Source organism: Setaria italica, chromosome IX, assembly GCF_000263155.2.
Source record: "Setaria italica strain Yugu1 chromosome IX, Setaria_italica_v2.0, whole genome shotgun sequence".
NCBI classification, from domain to species: Eukaryota; Viridiplantae; Streptophyta; class Magnoliopsida; order Poales; family Poaceae; genus Setaria; species Setaria italica.
Genome location: NC_028458.1, coordinates 17,187,438 through 17,204,123, shown reverse-complemented (window position 1 = coordinate 17,204,123; position 16,686 = coordinate 17,187,438). Strand labels below are relative to the sequence as shown.

The 16,686-nt window shown below is 45.0% G+C and overlaps 1 protein-coding gene across 1 annotated transcript; it reads right to left on the bottom strand.

Moving 5' to 3' along the window:
- Positions 1-10,393: 10,393 nt before the first annotated feature.
- On the bottom strand, positions 10,394-14,852 carry LOC101781871 (RRP15-like protein). Its single transcript, XM_004982865.4, has 8 exons — positions 14,278-14,852; positions 14,026-14,127; positions 13,849-13,930; positions 13,701-13,720; positions 13,146-13,206; positions 12,138-12,232; positions 10,795-10,887; positions 10,394-10,665 (listed from the first exon to the last, which is right to left on the bottom strand). The coding sequence occupies exons 1-8, from the start codon at positions 14,746-14,748 to the stop codon at positions 10,603-10,605; spliced, it is 987 nt and encodes a 328-aa protein (XP_004982922.1). The 5' UTR covers positions 14,749-14,852; the 3' UTR covers positions 10,394-10,602.
- Positions 14,853-16,686: the final 1,834 nt, after the last annotated feature.

Here is a 16,686-nt window from a genome sequence, read left to right as displayed (position 1 = left end):
CCGCTGCATTAATCGAGAATGCAGAAGCATGACAAGTTCCATTTTGTAAAAACCAAGACATATAGGTATTCGATAAGTGACCAAAAGAGTAAATCATGCACCTTTTTCTCATGTTTTGCAGTACCGTGACTAATATTTATACTTAGATTCTCATGTTTTAACTATTTTGCTGCATTATAAGGCGAAATTTACAATCCTAATCAAAAGTGGAGTTGAAAAATACTTAAATAGACAAATTCTGTGGGAACTTTTGTAGCTGATTCCAAACGAAAAATCATTTTGTTCTTAATTTCTGTAGCCAAGTTAAAGGTACTGAGAAGTAGCCGTGTAAAAGGGAGCGCATCACGCAAGCAAAAATCTAACATCATGGCAAAAGTTTAAAAGCGAAAATATGGCCAGTCATCCTTGGACCACGATGACTCGGATCATCTGTACGACACCGATCCCCATGCTGCCACCACCAATTCTTGGATCCTTTTTGTGTAATACGTCGATCAGACTGATGACTCGAAGCTTCCTCGCTCCCCTTCTAGAGGACGAAATTGCTTTGACATCAGTGTGCATTTAGCTGGGATGTTTGGAAGGTAGGGGCTAAACTTTAACCTATCGGATGTTTGGATACTAATTAGGAGGACTAAATATGAGCTAATTATAAAACTAATAGCAGAACCTTTAGGCTAAATCACGAGACGAATCTATTAAGCCTAATTAATCCATCATTAGCGAATAGTTACTGTAGCGCCACATTGCCAAATCATGGACTAATTAGGCTTAATAGATTCGTCTCGCGATTTAGCCTAGGAGTTGTACAATTAGTTTTGTAATTAGCCTATGTTTAATACTCCTAATTAGTATCAAACATCTGATGTGACAGGGGCCAAACACCCCTTAATTAATTTCTTTCCGACTACACTTTTGCAGGATGTAAAAATTCGTTGTCATCGGAACATGACAATTTCTGTGTTCCCGATATCCATTCAACGAATGATCTCGATGTTTTTTTTTTTGCTTTAACACTAGTGCGTTCCCTTTCTCTTTCTTTACGATGCACTAGTTCGTTGTAGTCAGTAGACCACTTTCTAATACGCTCCCACCTCAATCCTACGCATGATTATGACTCGATGTCATCTTCTTTTAGGATTATCCAAAGACGACCATGTGTCCATGTTCCAAGCTTTAAGACACGTGTACGTTGTGGAGTATATACTTTTGGATTCAATTTGCCTTTCATCTACAAGGATAAGATCCCAGCCTGCTGTGATGACATGTCATGTTGAGCACTGCTGTGCACGCGGGCAAATCGTAGCCTCGAGTAGCAATACAATGGAGCCGCATCACATCTCGGCCAACTTTTCCTTTTTGAAATAAAACACCTCGCCCAACTCACCCAGGGATTATTCGGCAATCGGCAGGCGACAGGCAGCGGAAACGCATTCTGCAGGTGACATTCCAGTCGACCGGCGCCCCCCGCGCGCGTGCACGGTAGACTAGCTCGGCATCACGACACGAGGGCGCCGACCATAACGCACCTCCGCTTCACTAGCAGCGGTTCAGGCCGGCGACGGCCGTGGCCACCTCTCTCTCATGCATGATGCGTCCTAGCTAGCTCGACAGGTCACTAAGGAGTAACCGAGTAAGGAAAGCCTACCACCAAACCAACAAAAACACGCATGCTGCTGTGCTGCGGTTGGTGCGTGCTAGACGACGGTTACCTTTTCTTTTCGACCGCACGAAAAAGATGCCTGGAATCGGCTTTTGCCCGGACCGTCGTCCACACGGCGATCGCCGTAGTGGATGTCTCGTCACCATGCTGCTGGCGGGTCTCGCCGCGACGACGCGTGTCGGAACACATCACCTGCCCCAGCTTATAAAAGCAGCACCATGGGGTGCGTTCTCTGGCACAAGGTCTTGAGAAGCTTCATTGCAGAGGTAGCTACGAGCAGAGAGGCCGCGGGCAGCTAGTTGCGACTTGCGAGCGCGACAAGTCTGCGTTCTGATCATAACATAACGCTCCGACTGTGATCGTGTTAGCGATCGACTGATCGAGAGAGCTAGGAGAGGATGGCGTCTCTGCAGCTGGGCCTGTACACCGGCGGCAGCAACAGCCGGAGGAGGAGCGGCGGCCGGTCGGCGGCGGCGGTGAAGCAGCTGCTGTCGAGGCTGAGGTCCACGTGGAGGAGGAGACGCGCCGCGCGGCCGAGGCGTCGGGCCGCGGTGAGCTTCGGGTACGACCTGCAGAGCTACTCTCAGAACTTCGACGACGGCCTCGCCTCCTCCGACCGCCGCCGGTTGTAGCTAGAGCTGCTATTATCCCTTCACTTTCTTCTCTAGTTATGTGTGTAAATGATTGTGCCTAGTACTCACCTGGAGAATATTAGCTGATCTCCAATGGCGATTAGGAAGCTAGCTCGTCCAGCCTTTGTACAGGATCACTACTCGCTTCTTCTGTGTATATACTGCATGTGTGTGCAAGACTAAACCTACCTGCCATCCATCAGCAGAAATTATGCTTTGTTCGGCTGTTGAAAGCTTTGGAATGGAATAGATTATGTCTAACCTCTCATCCTGAAATCTTCTGTTCTCTGTTCTGATTTGTGGTTTGCTCATCTCCCAAACTATCTGCGCCTCTTGTAGATTTTTTTGGGAGATCAGTTAATAATAAGCTGTCAAAGCCACTAGATTAAACACTGAAATTAGAAGATGGCCGCACAGTACTGGCCGTGCTCTGGTTCTTCAGCACAGAGGAAAAGTACGGCCGATGTGCATGTGTTTTACGTTATCGATCGTACAAACATTCAACACAGCATCGGACACTCTAGTTTCCGTTTCTTTTTATCTGACGTGACGTGCTCAGAAGAATTGTTGAATAACAGACCGGTAAGGCATTCACTTTTCTCTTACGATTATAATAGGCGAAAATGGTTCTAGCCGTTATATCAACAGAGGATGCACAGATGACGTATACTAGCTAGATTCTCAAAAGAAATGGAGATGGAAAATGCGCGGCCGTGGAAGAGGGGCGGCACCGGAAGCTCCTGATGATGAGCAGCAGAGCATGGTCCCGGTCGGCGTCGGCGTTGGGCGAGGGCGAGGCGCCCCAAATCGCCCCTGTCTTCCAATTGGCAAGAAGAAAATGGTAACAAGGGGTAAAATCAAGTATCCTCTGCTCTCAATTGAATTGGAACTCTTAGCATTTATTCATGTGCTCAATGTGATTTCTGTAGATTTGAAGAGCTTCTTTTCGAATTTGAGTGTTGGCTCTGGTTCTGGTTCCTCCGCCCAAGTACTAGGGAAAGTCAAAATGTGGCTGCTTTGGAATCTGAAGGTGTTGACCGTGTGGTTCAAGATCAAGAGCAGGTTCAATCTGTGGTTGCTGATGCAGAAGAAGCATTACCGTTCTTTTTTCCGTTCTCATTGATGAATCTCGTGATGTCTCAATAGCAGAGCAAATGGCTGTTATTGTAAGGTTAGTTTGTTACATGAGTAAATCAGAAAGATTCATTATTCATCTGTGCTATACTTGTTTATTAATACTAGTATTATCATTTTTTTTGCAGATTTGTGAACAATTAAGGAATGGTTGTGGAAAGGTTTTTGGGTCCGAAGCATGTTGAGGACACAACATCAAAATCACTAAAGAAGTCTTTGCTTCAAATGCTTGCCAATTATGGATTATCTATTGGTAGACTACGGGGACAAGGATACGATGGAGCATCAAATACGAGAGGTGAATTCAATGGTTTGCAAAAACTAATTCGTGATGAGAACCCATATGCTTTTTATGTTCACTGCTTTGCCCACCAATTGCAACTAGTCATTGTTTCTGTTACATCTAGTTGTTCATCCTTTGATGATTTCTTCAACTATGTGAGCTTAATTGTGACTAGTGCAAGTTCATCATGTAAAAGAAAAGATAAGCTAATCGCAAAGCATCGAGAAGAAATTTTGGAAAGATTGGAAAGTGGTGAAATCTTTTCAGGAAAGGGGAAGCATCAAAGTACAAGATGAGGTTCTCATTTAACAACATTAGCTCGTATTGAGTCAATGTGGAATTCTGTTGTCAAGGTGCTGTCAATGGTTCATGAGGATGAGCGTAATACTAGTCGAGCAGGTGGTTTGGTGCGCAAAATGGAGAGCTTCTCTTTTGTTTTGAATATGAAGTTCATGTTGAAAGTGCTTCGCATTACTAATGAGTTGTCTCTCTTGCTGCAACGGAAGGATCAAAATATTGTTCAGGCCTTGTCATTGCTTATTGATGTGAAACACGGCTGGTCACTTTGAGAAATGAAGGCTGGCAGCCATTACTTGATGAAGTCATATCATTTTGCAATGATAAGATGATTCCAGTGCCAAACATGGATGAGACAATACCTAGATGGGGTCGGTCAAGGCTAGATGGTAACTTAATCACTCAAGAACATCATTATTGTGTTGATACTTTCCTGGCTGCTCTTGATGCTATTATGACAGAGATGGACCATCGCTTCAATGAGGTATCATCAGAGTTGCTTGTTTCCTTCGCTTGTCTTGATCCAAGAAATTCTTTTGCTAAGTTTGATATAGAAAAGATTGCTCGATTGACTGAAATATATGATCAAGATTTCACTGACATTGAGCGTTCTAATATAAGAGATCAACTTGAGACCTTTGTCATACATATGCAAAGAGTATTTATTCAAAGATTGTCCTGATTTTGGAAGTTTGGCTATAAAAATGGTTAAACATGAAAGAGATATTGCTTTTCCATTGGTCTTTCGGCACATTAAGTTAGCATTGCTTCTACCAGTAGCAACAGCATCTGTTGAAAGAGCTTTTTCGGCTATGAATATAATCAAGACAGATCTACGGAATAGAATGAACGATGAGTGGCTTAGTAGCTTGATATTGTGCTACATTGAGAAGGAAATTTTTAGAGGCATTGATGGAGATGAAATCAGGAAGACATTTCAAGCTAGCAAGAATCGGGCTACATACTTGCCTAGGCCACCTAGAAAGCCTAGACATGATTAGTTCTTGTTTTAGTAGAATATGTGTTGAAGATTATGTTATGACATCTTAAAACTTTATATACGTGCCGTTTGTGATACTACTGTTGTGGTTTCAATATAAATGTCGCATCAAACGGATGACTCGAAGCTTCCTGGCTCGCTCCCAGCTATCAATCATTTGATCAGACTGGTGACACTTTAATTTGCGGGGTGAAGAAATCCGTTGTATTCGGTAGATGACACGTTGTCTGTTCCCATCTCGATTCAACGAATGATGACTGGACAAGACCATGTTTTCACCTCCTAAGCACATATAAGTATTATGCACAACATAGATTTTCTTTTAGAAAATAGAGATGTATCTCCAGCCTCTGCAAAAATGCACGCAGCTATTCTCTTATTATAAAGCTTTCAGCTATCAGCTGACTTAAGGAAAACAAATTGTGCAGCCGATCTGCAGCAGTGGCATCGCATTCCTAGGGTGGTAAAGGGCATTCTAATTTAGTCTAGCAAATTTTAAGGAAAAATCAGATCACGAGGACCCTGAGATGCCATGATCGATCGGCGCTATTTATGCATGCGGGCGAACGCATTGTGCATGTGTGACATTCCACACGTTCGCGCACGCTACTTGCGTGCGCATGGCCTCGTTGGCCTGCCTACAGCTCCACACATGGATGGAACAGGCCGTGCCCAACTGCCGGTCGGTTTTCGTTTCGGACATGATCCCTCGGGCAGGACACGGAGGAGCCGACCTCCCGTTACGCCACACGCCCACACCCCGTCGCCATTTGCCGGCTGTCGCCAAGCAAGCCTCTTTTCTGGCTGATGGCGGGCGACGCCCAAAAAAGATGCCCCCCGGAATCGGCTTTTTTTGCCTGGAAAACCATTCGGATCGGGAATCCGACTCGCGTAGTGGATGCCACCGGCGCCCTGGCTGTACCCGTACGTGAGTGACTCGGTGCGTGAGCGTCAGTGGGCCCGGCCGGCGACGTTGGCTCGTCGTCGGCTCTCTGGTAACGAAGGAACCGGCCCAATGCATCGGATTCCCATCCAATCGGTCCGTCGAGCACTCGAGCTTATAAAATACGCAGCACGGCAGCCGTCGTCCAGCGGAGACAAAGGTGTGATTCAGAAGTTCGCAGCTGCAGGGTCAGAGAGGCATAGAGTTCAGACACGAGGCACACAAGCGTGCTACTGCGGCTCATCTAAGCTGTGAGCGATCGGGACAGGATGGCGTCTCAGCTGGGCGCGTACACCGGCGGCAACCGGAGGAGGGGCCACTGCCGGCGGTCGGCGGCGGCGGCGGCGGCGAAGCAGCTGTTGTCGAGGCTGCGGTCCACGTGGAGGCAGAGAAGCACGGCACGGCCGAGGCGGGCCGCGGTGAGGTCGTTCGGGTACGACCTGCACAGCTACTCCCAAAACTTCGACGATGGCCTCGGCTCCTCCTGCCACATGCTTTCAGTGATCCCGTGTAACTAGCTCGCTCAGTGATTGTATTCCCGGCCGGTGATTAGATAGCGGCCACATCCAGTTCGGCATGCAGTTCCTGTAATTGACTCGCTTCTCTTCTTTGTACGGAGTAGTTAGATAATGTAAATCCACCATCAGTCAACACGCAGAATGGTTTTGTAATTATGTGTGCAAAACACAAAGTGATTGTGTTGGTGCTTTGTTTGTTGTTCAGCTTCTGGGTTTGCAAACTTGGAAAGGAATGGTCGCTTCTGTCTGCATGTGGTTTTGTTATGATTTCTGGCTTACTACTAGTTACTACGCATGTGCCGCACCTGCAGCCAATGCAAGTTGTTCATCTTCCCCGCCGGCCAAAGTATCTGCGTCTGCTTGTGGATTTCTTGGGAGGTAAACGTACGTGAACCGAACCGAATGTTTTTCACGTGATCGATCCTAGGTCCCGGTGCAACCGTCGAGCTGTGAGTGTACGTTTGCATCAGCAAGTGTAGAAACTTCAATTCTTCTCATGTTTCTCAGTACCGTAACTTGTGTTTTTGCTACTAGATTCTCTCAACGTTTTTACATTCCTGCATCCTGCTATGAGAACTTTTGATTCTGATTCCAAAGAAGAAGAAGGAATAGTTTGTATCAAATCACTCCAAATTTTTCTTAGTAGCGAAGTTAAAGCTACTGATCGATCTAAACACAAGCAAAAGGGAGCGCCATCAGCAAAATCTCGAGATCGGATGGGGGCAAAAGCCAAAACGGCCAAGTCATACTTGGACCACGATGACTCGGATCGGATGATTTGTAGGACCCCGATCCCCATATCGCCACCACCAACGACCGTCCTTTTCGCGTGATCTGCCCATCATCCGATCAGGCGATGACTACACCATCACATGCACGCAAATAGCAGCTTCCTCTCTCAGCTAGAGATTTTTGCTTTGACGTTAGTGCGCTTGCTTTCTCTTTTCTGACGACGGCGCTTTGCAAAATTCGTTTTAGCCTTGTAGGGGTAGATGAAATCATGAACCTCTGAACCTTCTCTGCTCCCATGTTCATCGATCCTACGCATGATGAGTTGATGACTGGGCTGGGCTGGGCAGCATATCCGAATTCAGCTCGATAGGTTGGTTGTTGGTGGTCACCTTTCTTTTCTTTTCTGACCGAAGGCGACGCCGTAAAAGATGCCTGAAATCGGCTTTTGCCCAGCCGATCGAGAATCCATCCTGGTGGATGCCGTCGTGGCCCTGTGCGTTAGTGACTCAGTGCGTGCGTGCCGGTGGGCCCGGCCGGGGACCTCGACAGCAGGAACCCTATCCGATTCATTCCGATCCGGTCGCAGCCTATAAAAGCAGCGGCACGGCAGGCATCGATCATCCAGGCAAAGGTCTCTGAGAAGCTGCACGCGCCTGTGAGACAGGAGTCAAGAGCGTCCTGGTGCCTAATTATTATTAGCTCAGCTGTGAGATTTCAGTCGTGACAGCGCTACTACGAGCGATCGAGAGAGGATCATGGCGTCTCGGCTGGGCCTGTACACCGGCGGCAGCCGGAGAAGGGTCGACGGCAGGAGCGGCGGGCGGTCGTCGGTGGCCTCGGCGGCGGCGAAGCAGCTGCTGTCGAGGCTGAGGTCCACATGGAGGAGAAGCGCGGGGCGGCCGAGGCGGCCTGCAGTGAAGTTCGGGTACGACCTGCAGAGCTACTCCCAGAACTTCGACGACGGCCTCGCCTCCTCCGGCCACTGCACCGCTTTCAGTGATTCCGCCGTGTGTAGCTAGCTCAGTGCTTCTCGGTCATTAGCTAAGCTAGATAGCTAGATAGCTGGCTCGTCCAGTTACTGTAAATGACTACTCGCTTTTCTTCTTTGTAGCTGGCTACTGTAAATTTGCTGCCATCAGTCAGCACGCAGAATGAGCTTCTTTGTCAGCTGTTGGAAACTGATTCCTGGCTTAAGAATGTGCCAAACCTGTAGGCAAATTGTTCACCTACCCGCCAAACTATCTGTGGCTGCTTTTAGGTTTTTGGGAGATAGGTGAAAGTCGCTGAAACTAGATGGCCGGGAGGCCAGGCACATGTTCTTCAGCTCACAAGTCACAAGAAACTAAACGTGAATGTCATCAACCGAATTAACCAAATGTGTTTCACGTGATCGATCTGTGAGTGTTTGCAACCTCTCAGCGCTAGTGTAGAAACACCAAGTTGTGATTCTTTTTAGCTGGCGTGACATGCATGTTCGCGTACGAGTACGGTTAGCCTGACAGGTATTCGCTTTTTTGTCGATTTATTTGACTGAAAGAATCTTCACTTGTATTTTTCTCATGTTTCATGCATTGTAAGGCTGTCTTTATAAACAAAAGTGGAGAAGGAATCCTATGGGAACTTTAATTTTGAATCTGATGATTCCAAAAAAATATATATAGTTTGTATCAAATCACTCAGAATAATTTTTCTTTGTGGCGAAGTTAAAGCTAGATTTCAACTCAAGCAAAAAGGTAGCGCCATCAGCAAAATCTCACGTATGCGGGAAGGCAAAAGCTCAAAAGCCCAAACGGCCAACTCATAGATGGACCACGATGACTCGGATGATTGACTCGGATGATTATCCCCAATTCCCCATACCGCCATCACCAACGGCCGTCCTTTTCGTGTGATCTGTCGATCATCCGATCAGGTGATGACTCCACCGTCACATGCATGCAAATAGCAGCTTGCTTGCTCTCATCTAGAGATTTTGCTTTGACGTTAGTGCGCTTCCTTTTTCCTTTTTCTTTTTCTTTTTTGAAGTAAATCCTTTTTCTTTGCTGACGGCGCTTTGCAGGACGTAGAAATTCGTCGTAGGGGTAGATGAAATCATGAAAAGTTCGTCGTAGGGTCATGGCGTCTCTGCTGGGCCTGCACACCGGCCGGCCGCCAGCAGCCGGAAGGTGGTCGACGGCGGCAGTGAAGCAGCTGCTGTCGAGACTGATGAGGTCCACATGGAGGAGAGGAGCGGCGCGGCCGAGGCGTCGGGCCGCGGTGAGGTCGTTCGGGTACGACCTGCAGAGCTACTCCCAGAACTTCGATGACGGCATCGGCTGCTCCGGCGGCCACCACTTTTCAGTGATTCCGTGTGTAACTAAGCTCAGTGACTCCTATCTTTCACCGAATGTAACGTAAACACGTTACGAAGTGATAACAAGTAGCGTTACAGGCGTTTGTTTTGGCTTGGTCCATAATCTATTATGCTGCAATCAGATACCAGCCTATTCAAATCCGATCCTGCTCGTCCCCAGCTGTAATCGCATCGCTTCCCTCATAATACTTTGCGATACTGTTACCTTACTTGAACCAAACAGAAAACGTAATCGCATATTCCAATGCTAATTCCCCCGTGATTTGATTACATTTACGTTTGCGTTACCACTCCTTGAACCAAACACTATCCTAGTAATTAACTACCCCCTTCAAATTGTAGGTTATTTTGACTTTTCTAAATTCATAGATATTATTATATATCTAGATATAATAAATGCATAATAATATGTATGAACCTCAAAAAGTCCAAAACGAACTGCAATTTGGAAGAGGGAATAGATAGCTAGCTGGCTGGCTCATCTGGTTACTGTAAATGATCGACTCGCTTCTTCTTTAATTTGTTCTACTAGCTAGTTAGCTACTGTGAGTCTGCTGGCCGTTGGCAATTGGAGCGGCACGGTTCTAATTTGATTTATTTGCATGGGCCACTGAAAGCTGATCGAAGCTCTCGTTGCATAATCTAGTTTGTGATTTATGCACTGTAATGATTCTGCGATTTAGTTAGCAATCGCATAACCTTTTTGCAAGCTAGACATTGTTATCAGGCTGTCCCAAATTTCACTGAATTTTAAGCCAAATGCCTGCTTTTCCACAGGCAGCTTAACAGCAGCAGGCAGGCATATCAAATAGACTGCTGAATGCGACCACCCATCCCAAACGTCCAAACAAATGCATCTATGGAGTACTCATATAGTCAAGGTATACTATATATTTAGTGCTAATGCAAGGCATAAAAAGGAGAGGGCGTCCGAATTTGATAATTTGAACATCCAGAACCCATCTCAACTCGCTTTACAAGCAATGAGCACGGAATACATCAACATAATCAATCTCTAGTTTGGCTTCGACTAAACAGATTGTATTCCTATTCCTCGTCTGAAGAGTCGCCTAAAGGAACCTCTGCTTGCCCACTCGCTGCAGCAGAATCCTACTCTCATGAAACAAAAGAAGTCAATTAGATCTACAGGGCAAAGTCAGTTAACATATTTAAATTATCAGTGTTGCACTGATGCCAAATTGGAAAAAATGTGTATATACATAAATCACAAGACGTTACCTTCATTTTATCCCAGTCCTTTAATTTAGAACCAAGCATGTATGTGTCACGCAAGGGTGCCCATGCTGGCTCATCTTCATCTTTGCCAGTACGCTAGAAAAGGCAGATCAATTATGAGAAGTTCCAAGCCACATAGAGGTCCAGGAATTAAGATTCACTTAAAACCAAACATTGCATTAAGATTTTATTCTGACGTTGAGCAGACAGCTAGTATTAGGCTAAGAGTAACTACACATCATGTGACTCTTAAATCTGTGAAAGCAAAATTTTCACCTGACATCTATATTTATTGTTAAGAAGATCAAGAAAACCCTAGGGCGCAATTTTTCCAGTTCCTGCCTGGCCGTGTCACTCTTGCCATGAGGCATGCCAATAACATATCTTTAGGTTATGATTTTGAATAGCAAACCATTACCAAACAAACCGTACTACAGTTTCTTAAACCATAATTAATCTGCTCAGTGAAAGTTAGTGAAATATGAGGTTTAACCATGCGCATGACCATCTAGGCTTTGGTAAGTGCAGTCATCTAAAAAACCCAGCACCTAAGTAGCCACCTTTTGGAAAATTGATTAAGTGTGGTTACCCTTATCCAAATGAACTTGCCCAAACAGTGGACTAGCAAGTTAGTTAGCTTCAAAAAACCCACTTAATAACTATGGGTTACATGGCTTATATACTTTCAGGAGAGGTTGTGTTTGGTACTTGATACAAATTTTGCTACTAAAAATCTCCTCATCTCCATATGCCACATGGCCAAACCCCTCATCTCAACGCAAACTTCAACAGAACAGAGAGTGTACAATGTGTTTGTGCTTCACAATACCAATTTGAATAATGGGTAGTGCGCTATAGACATTGGTTGAAACTTCATGTCAAGTTACATTATGAAATATTTTCCCAAGCATCAACCCATATATATATAACTGACTGCAGAAAGGTGTGGTGTGTTCTCTGTAATAAATGCCATGTGAATTTTGATCTCTGAAGACATTCTCTTGGTTAATTTTAGAAAATAATGTATCAAATTTAGCATGCAATACTGTTTTCCAAGCAAAAACAAAGCGCAGCAGATATGACCCTGAGGAGTTGCACTAAATTGACTTTGTAGATATGAGAGTTCATACTATCACCAGAAACATATAAATTTTTAAGCTAGGATGGTGATTTTTTTTAGCTAGGAAGGTGACTCTTTAAAGTAAAAGAGAATATTGCAAAATACCAACTTCCAAGGAATAAATGCAGGTTCTACGGTTATGCCGCTCACTTAAGGATGGCACTGAGACACCAGTGGCATGTTATGAGCATAAGGAGTCAACCAAGAAATATTTAGCAGCTGGTACCTTAGAGAAATTTGAAGGTGCCTGGCTCTTTTTATCTTGATGTGATGGCATCTCCAATTCCGCGAGGAAGGTGTTTTTCCTTTCTTTTGCTAAAACTGCCAGGATTATCAGGAAATCTTTCAGAATATTTGGAAATCATTGTAGAGTGCCTGATGTGTCTCAAAATGAAATGCATAAAAATAAACATAACACACACACATCATTAGTTTAATATAGCATCGTCTTGCACTGCAATGAAAGGCAGCAGATGCTGCCATTGTTTGTACCTCTGTATGTTCTTGAGCAAAATATCAAACAAGTGTGCATCTGCTTACATTCATAGAATCATCAATCAAGAGGTCATATTCAGCAGACCATCAATTGTTTTGAGTTTTATATGTTTAGCTAACAAAGCCCTGGACTGCTAAAGATTTGGAGCTCCACATGATACCTAATTAGATAAGGGCTTACCCGAATGTAGACCAGCTCACTCTTTAATAATTCAAAACCACAAAAGATATGACCCATTTGCCAAGTTGAGCTTTGTTAGTTGGGTACATAGAGCAAAACAACAGTTGATTGTTTTCACGTTTGACTAACCTAAGATCGTACCATTAACTAATATGGCTTGTCATGCTCCTGCTGATCAGTTTGGTATGATGTGTAACCAGAATGTATAGAACAAAAAATTGCAGAAGCAGTCCAGGCACCATTATTCTACTAGTCATACATGATGTTCGTGTAAACAAAGTCACCCTCTAGTAAGTGTTTGGGGAGGAACTTTGCATGTTAGACATTATTCTTAATTAATTAAAAGCGTAACAAAATTAATTAGGATATCCATAATAATAAACAAAAATAACTAAAAGCCTATAAGAAGCTAAGAAACACACTAGCCAACATTCTCTAGATGGCCAAGAAAAATTGTAGTTTTGGCAGATATATAGAATACAACAATGAACAAAGTAATTCACAAATAACAGGGGAAGAATGGCTACATCATACTAGCATGAAAAAGTGAAAATATACCTTTGGCATCTTTAGTTCTTGATGGGTTCAAATCTTTCCGAGGCTTCTGTGCCTTGCTCACCTGGAAAGAAAAGGCAATCCCAATAACTATCAGCCCAGCAAGTGCAAAAATTATTCACATGCATATAAATTGTTTTCCACTATCATTTAGTACGTAATAAGTGAAGCCACTTTTGGACATTAGACCAAGCAATTGTATCTGTTGAACAAACATGGAGTGGACATAAAACGTTGTGCTTCACAAAGAAATAGAGGGTTCTCCGTCCTAAGATTTAGCATATTACCCACTATTATATAATTGATGAACACCCAAATCAGTTAAGGAAGCAAGAATAGACTTGAGGTGGATGTAAATGGCTCAGAAAGAAATAGAAGATTCACTCTCCTATGACCTAGAATATTACTACCTACTTTCATGTAATTGTCCCAAAACAATTAAGGAAGCAAAGAATAGACTTGAGATGAAGTAAATGGCAGCCCATTTCATTTCAACTTAGAAAAGTAACTTGCCACGCTACATGTACTTTGAGATTGAGATAAGATCAGTGTGCTTACCGCATTGAACAGCCTGACAACTGAGTCAACAGCAGCCGGATAATTCAAGGAAAAAGATACAATTGTCAGAAACACAGTGATTATGGTAAAATTCTAGACAGAGATAGTCAAAACTCAAAACGACATGGTATTAGAAACAGTGCATTACCCCCCTTCGTAGCAACCTTGATGAGTTCCTTCTCTTTGCTGTCCAAGTGATCTTCAGGTATGACATGGCCCTTCTCTGCTGCCTTTTGTCCCACCAAACCAGAGCAAATTAATGGCTTAAGTAAATACATTTCAATGAGAGTGCACACCTAATGAGCAAGGGAGGTGAGAGCCATACCATTCGCTTCTCCTTTCTAGCCTCCCCCTTGGGCTTGTGCTCCTCTAACTCTTCGGCCAACTTGGTGGCGACCAACTTCTTGTGCGCTGACAGAATTGGACCCTACGCAGAGAGGGAAAGGCATCAGCAGAGATCCTTAACATTTTTCTTCTTTTCTTCTCTTTCATTTTTGTGCTCACTCATATGCATCAATCACGAAAGGGGGAAATGCAACAATCTATGTTGAAGGAAGGAACGAATGGTGAGAATTACCAGGGGATCGTCAGGGAGCTTTTTGGCCATGATCTTGAGGAAGGCTACGCGGAACGCCCTGCAGCCTTGCTCGAACCTGGTGGTGGCAGAGGTGGAGACACCCTCTTCTTCCTCGTCCTCCTCCTCCTGGTCGGAGTGGGAGAGGGCCTCATCCTCCTCCTCCTCCTCCTCCTCCTCCTCGTCACGGCGGCGGCGGCGTGGGTTCGGCTGGTGCTCCTGCTGCCGGTCGTCGTCTTCCTCGTCGTCGTCGGAGTTGTAGTCGCGGGCCCGCTTCCGGAGAAGCTTGAGGAACTTGGCGCTGGGCTTGTTGCGGCGGCGGTGGATGGAGTCATCCTGGCCGGAGCGCGCGAGCTTCTTCTTCGCCTTGTTCTTGTTGCCCTTGCCCTTGGCCCGCGTCTTGCGCTTGCCGGGGTTCGGGGCGGGGGCGGCGGCGGACGGAGGTGCTGATACGGCCTGTGACGCGGCGGCCATGGCCGGAGCCGCTAGGGTTTAGGGTTGAGGAGCTGTTGCGGAGTGGTGCGACGGCGGCGGCGCTGCTGCGTCCTCTCCTCTTTTTTCTCCCCTCGCGCTGGAATTTAGTCGGGATGGTCAGTCGCGGCTGGGCCTGATGGATGACAGGCCCCCATGCAACACATGCGTGGAGGGTTTTTAAAAAAAAAAAAACACATGCGTGGAGGAAGAATAGGCCCAAGACCAGTAACTAAATAGGCCCGACTCGGCTCCAAAATTGTTTGCTTGCTAGTGCTGGACTGATGATTAATTGATCGTGGTTCATGTTTAACAAGTTGTAAAACATGCAAATAGATGCACTAACTTGTCAAATATATCATGTTTGCATGTACGGTCACATATACGTCACATAGATGTATTTTGCCACTATGACAGGTGACGTGAATAGTTTTATGCATATAACCCCTATCTTTGTCTCCCTTCTTATCTAAGTCTTTATGCGTGCAGTTTTTGTTTCTTGATATTGGTGGGTGCAATTTATTTGTTTTAGTCTAACAATTATGCGGAGGACGTGCACATCAGGGTTTAGTAGGTGACCTGATTGGCCGCTTGAAGACAATGAAGTTTATATCAGTCGTACACGACCAACAAATTTCACTGAAATAATCAGTATGTATACAACCTGAATAATTTAGCATACGAAATTCACTTCAACTATGAACGAATGTGCTCCGATAAACATGGGATAATCCACTTCATCTGCGAATAAATCTGCAAGCCATGAACAAAATGAACCAAACAAGAATTGGGTAATCTAGACTTAAACATGAATAATTCATCAAAAATATTGGTAGTCCGGTTGAAATGAAAATCTACAACGAACGAACTGCTGACAAAGCAAGACTGGGGCGAGGTTGCGTCGTCCATGGAGGCGGGGTCGCGGACCCGCGGTCACTGGGAGTAGGCAGCTGTGCACCAAAATCCGGTGCCGGTAAGTGTACATCGGTGACGCTGTCATGGCAGCAGGTCCGTCCAAATCCATGTGTGGTGGCCAGTAATAAGGTGTTGTAATGGCCGTCGGCAGGGAGGGAAAAAACGAAAGGGCAGAAGAGCTCAAATGAAGCCAGAGAGAACATATGTACGTGTAAAAAGTGTGATTGAACATAGGGGACTTATTTGCATAAAACCAGACAAATGTAGGGCTAGTTTGCATAAAACCAACCACGGTTCGGATCGTATATGACAACTTTGATGTATTCATTTGCATGTTCTACAACTTGTTAGATTAAAATGATACAATATTACAATCCCTTATTTGTTTCTTGGAAACATTGGGCATGTGACATAGAAAGATGCATGTTTTAGAAATTTCTTTCTGATACCCGTTAATTGCGTGTGATGATTAGTCCGAGCACTGTAATCTTCGTATGCCGCCGTTATCTAAACATTTTGTTTAATACATCGTTGACAGAAACAAAAAATAAACACAGGTGCTCCAGTCGTGAAGCTGCAGCATGTTTGCTACAAAGCCAGCAGGCTCGTCAACTGCCGTCAAGCTCGATCTGAATCTGATCCGCGCTGGTGGTATTGGACCAGTTCGCTTCAGCTTATAAACCGGCTGAAAAGCTGAAACGGCTGATTTGTTGTGAGAGAAAAATATTGTTTGATGGCTGATAAGCTGGCTGAATAAGATGAAACGAACATGCCAATTATAGGCGGCCTCTTGCTTGGTCTGCCACGCAGGACGTCTGCGGATGTGATAATTGTGTTGTGATTTGGAACAATGCAATGTAATAATAACGGCAAAGGCTCAGCATGCATCCAATCACGCTGATGATCGAATCCATCACAACACATCCAAGCAACTGGCCGGCTCTAGATTTTTTGCTTTTAGCAGTACTGGCTAGCTGGTGCACGACAAATGTTTGAGCAGACGATCACCCGCAGTCGGCAGGGCAG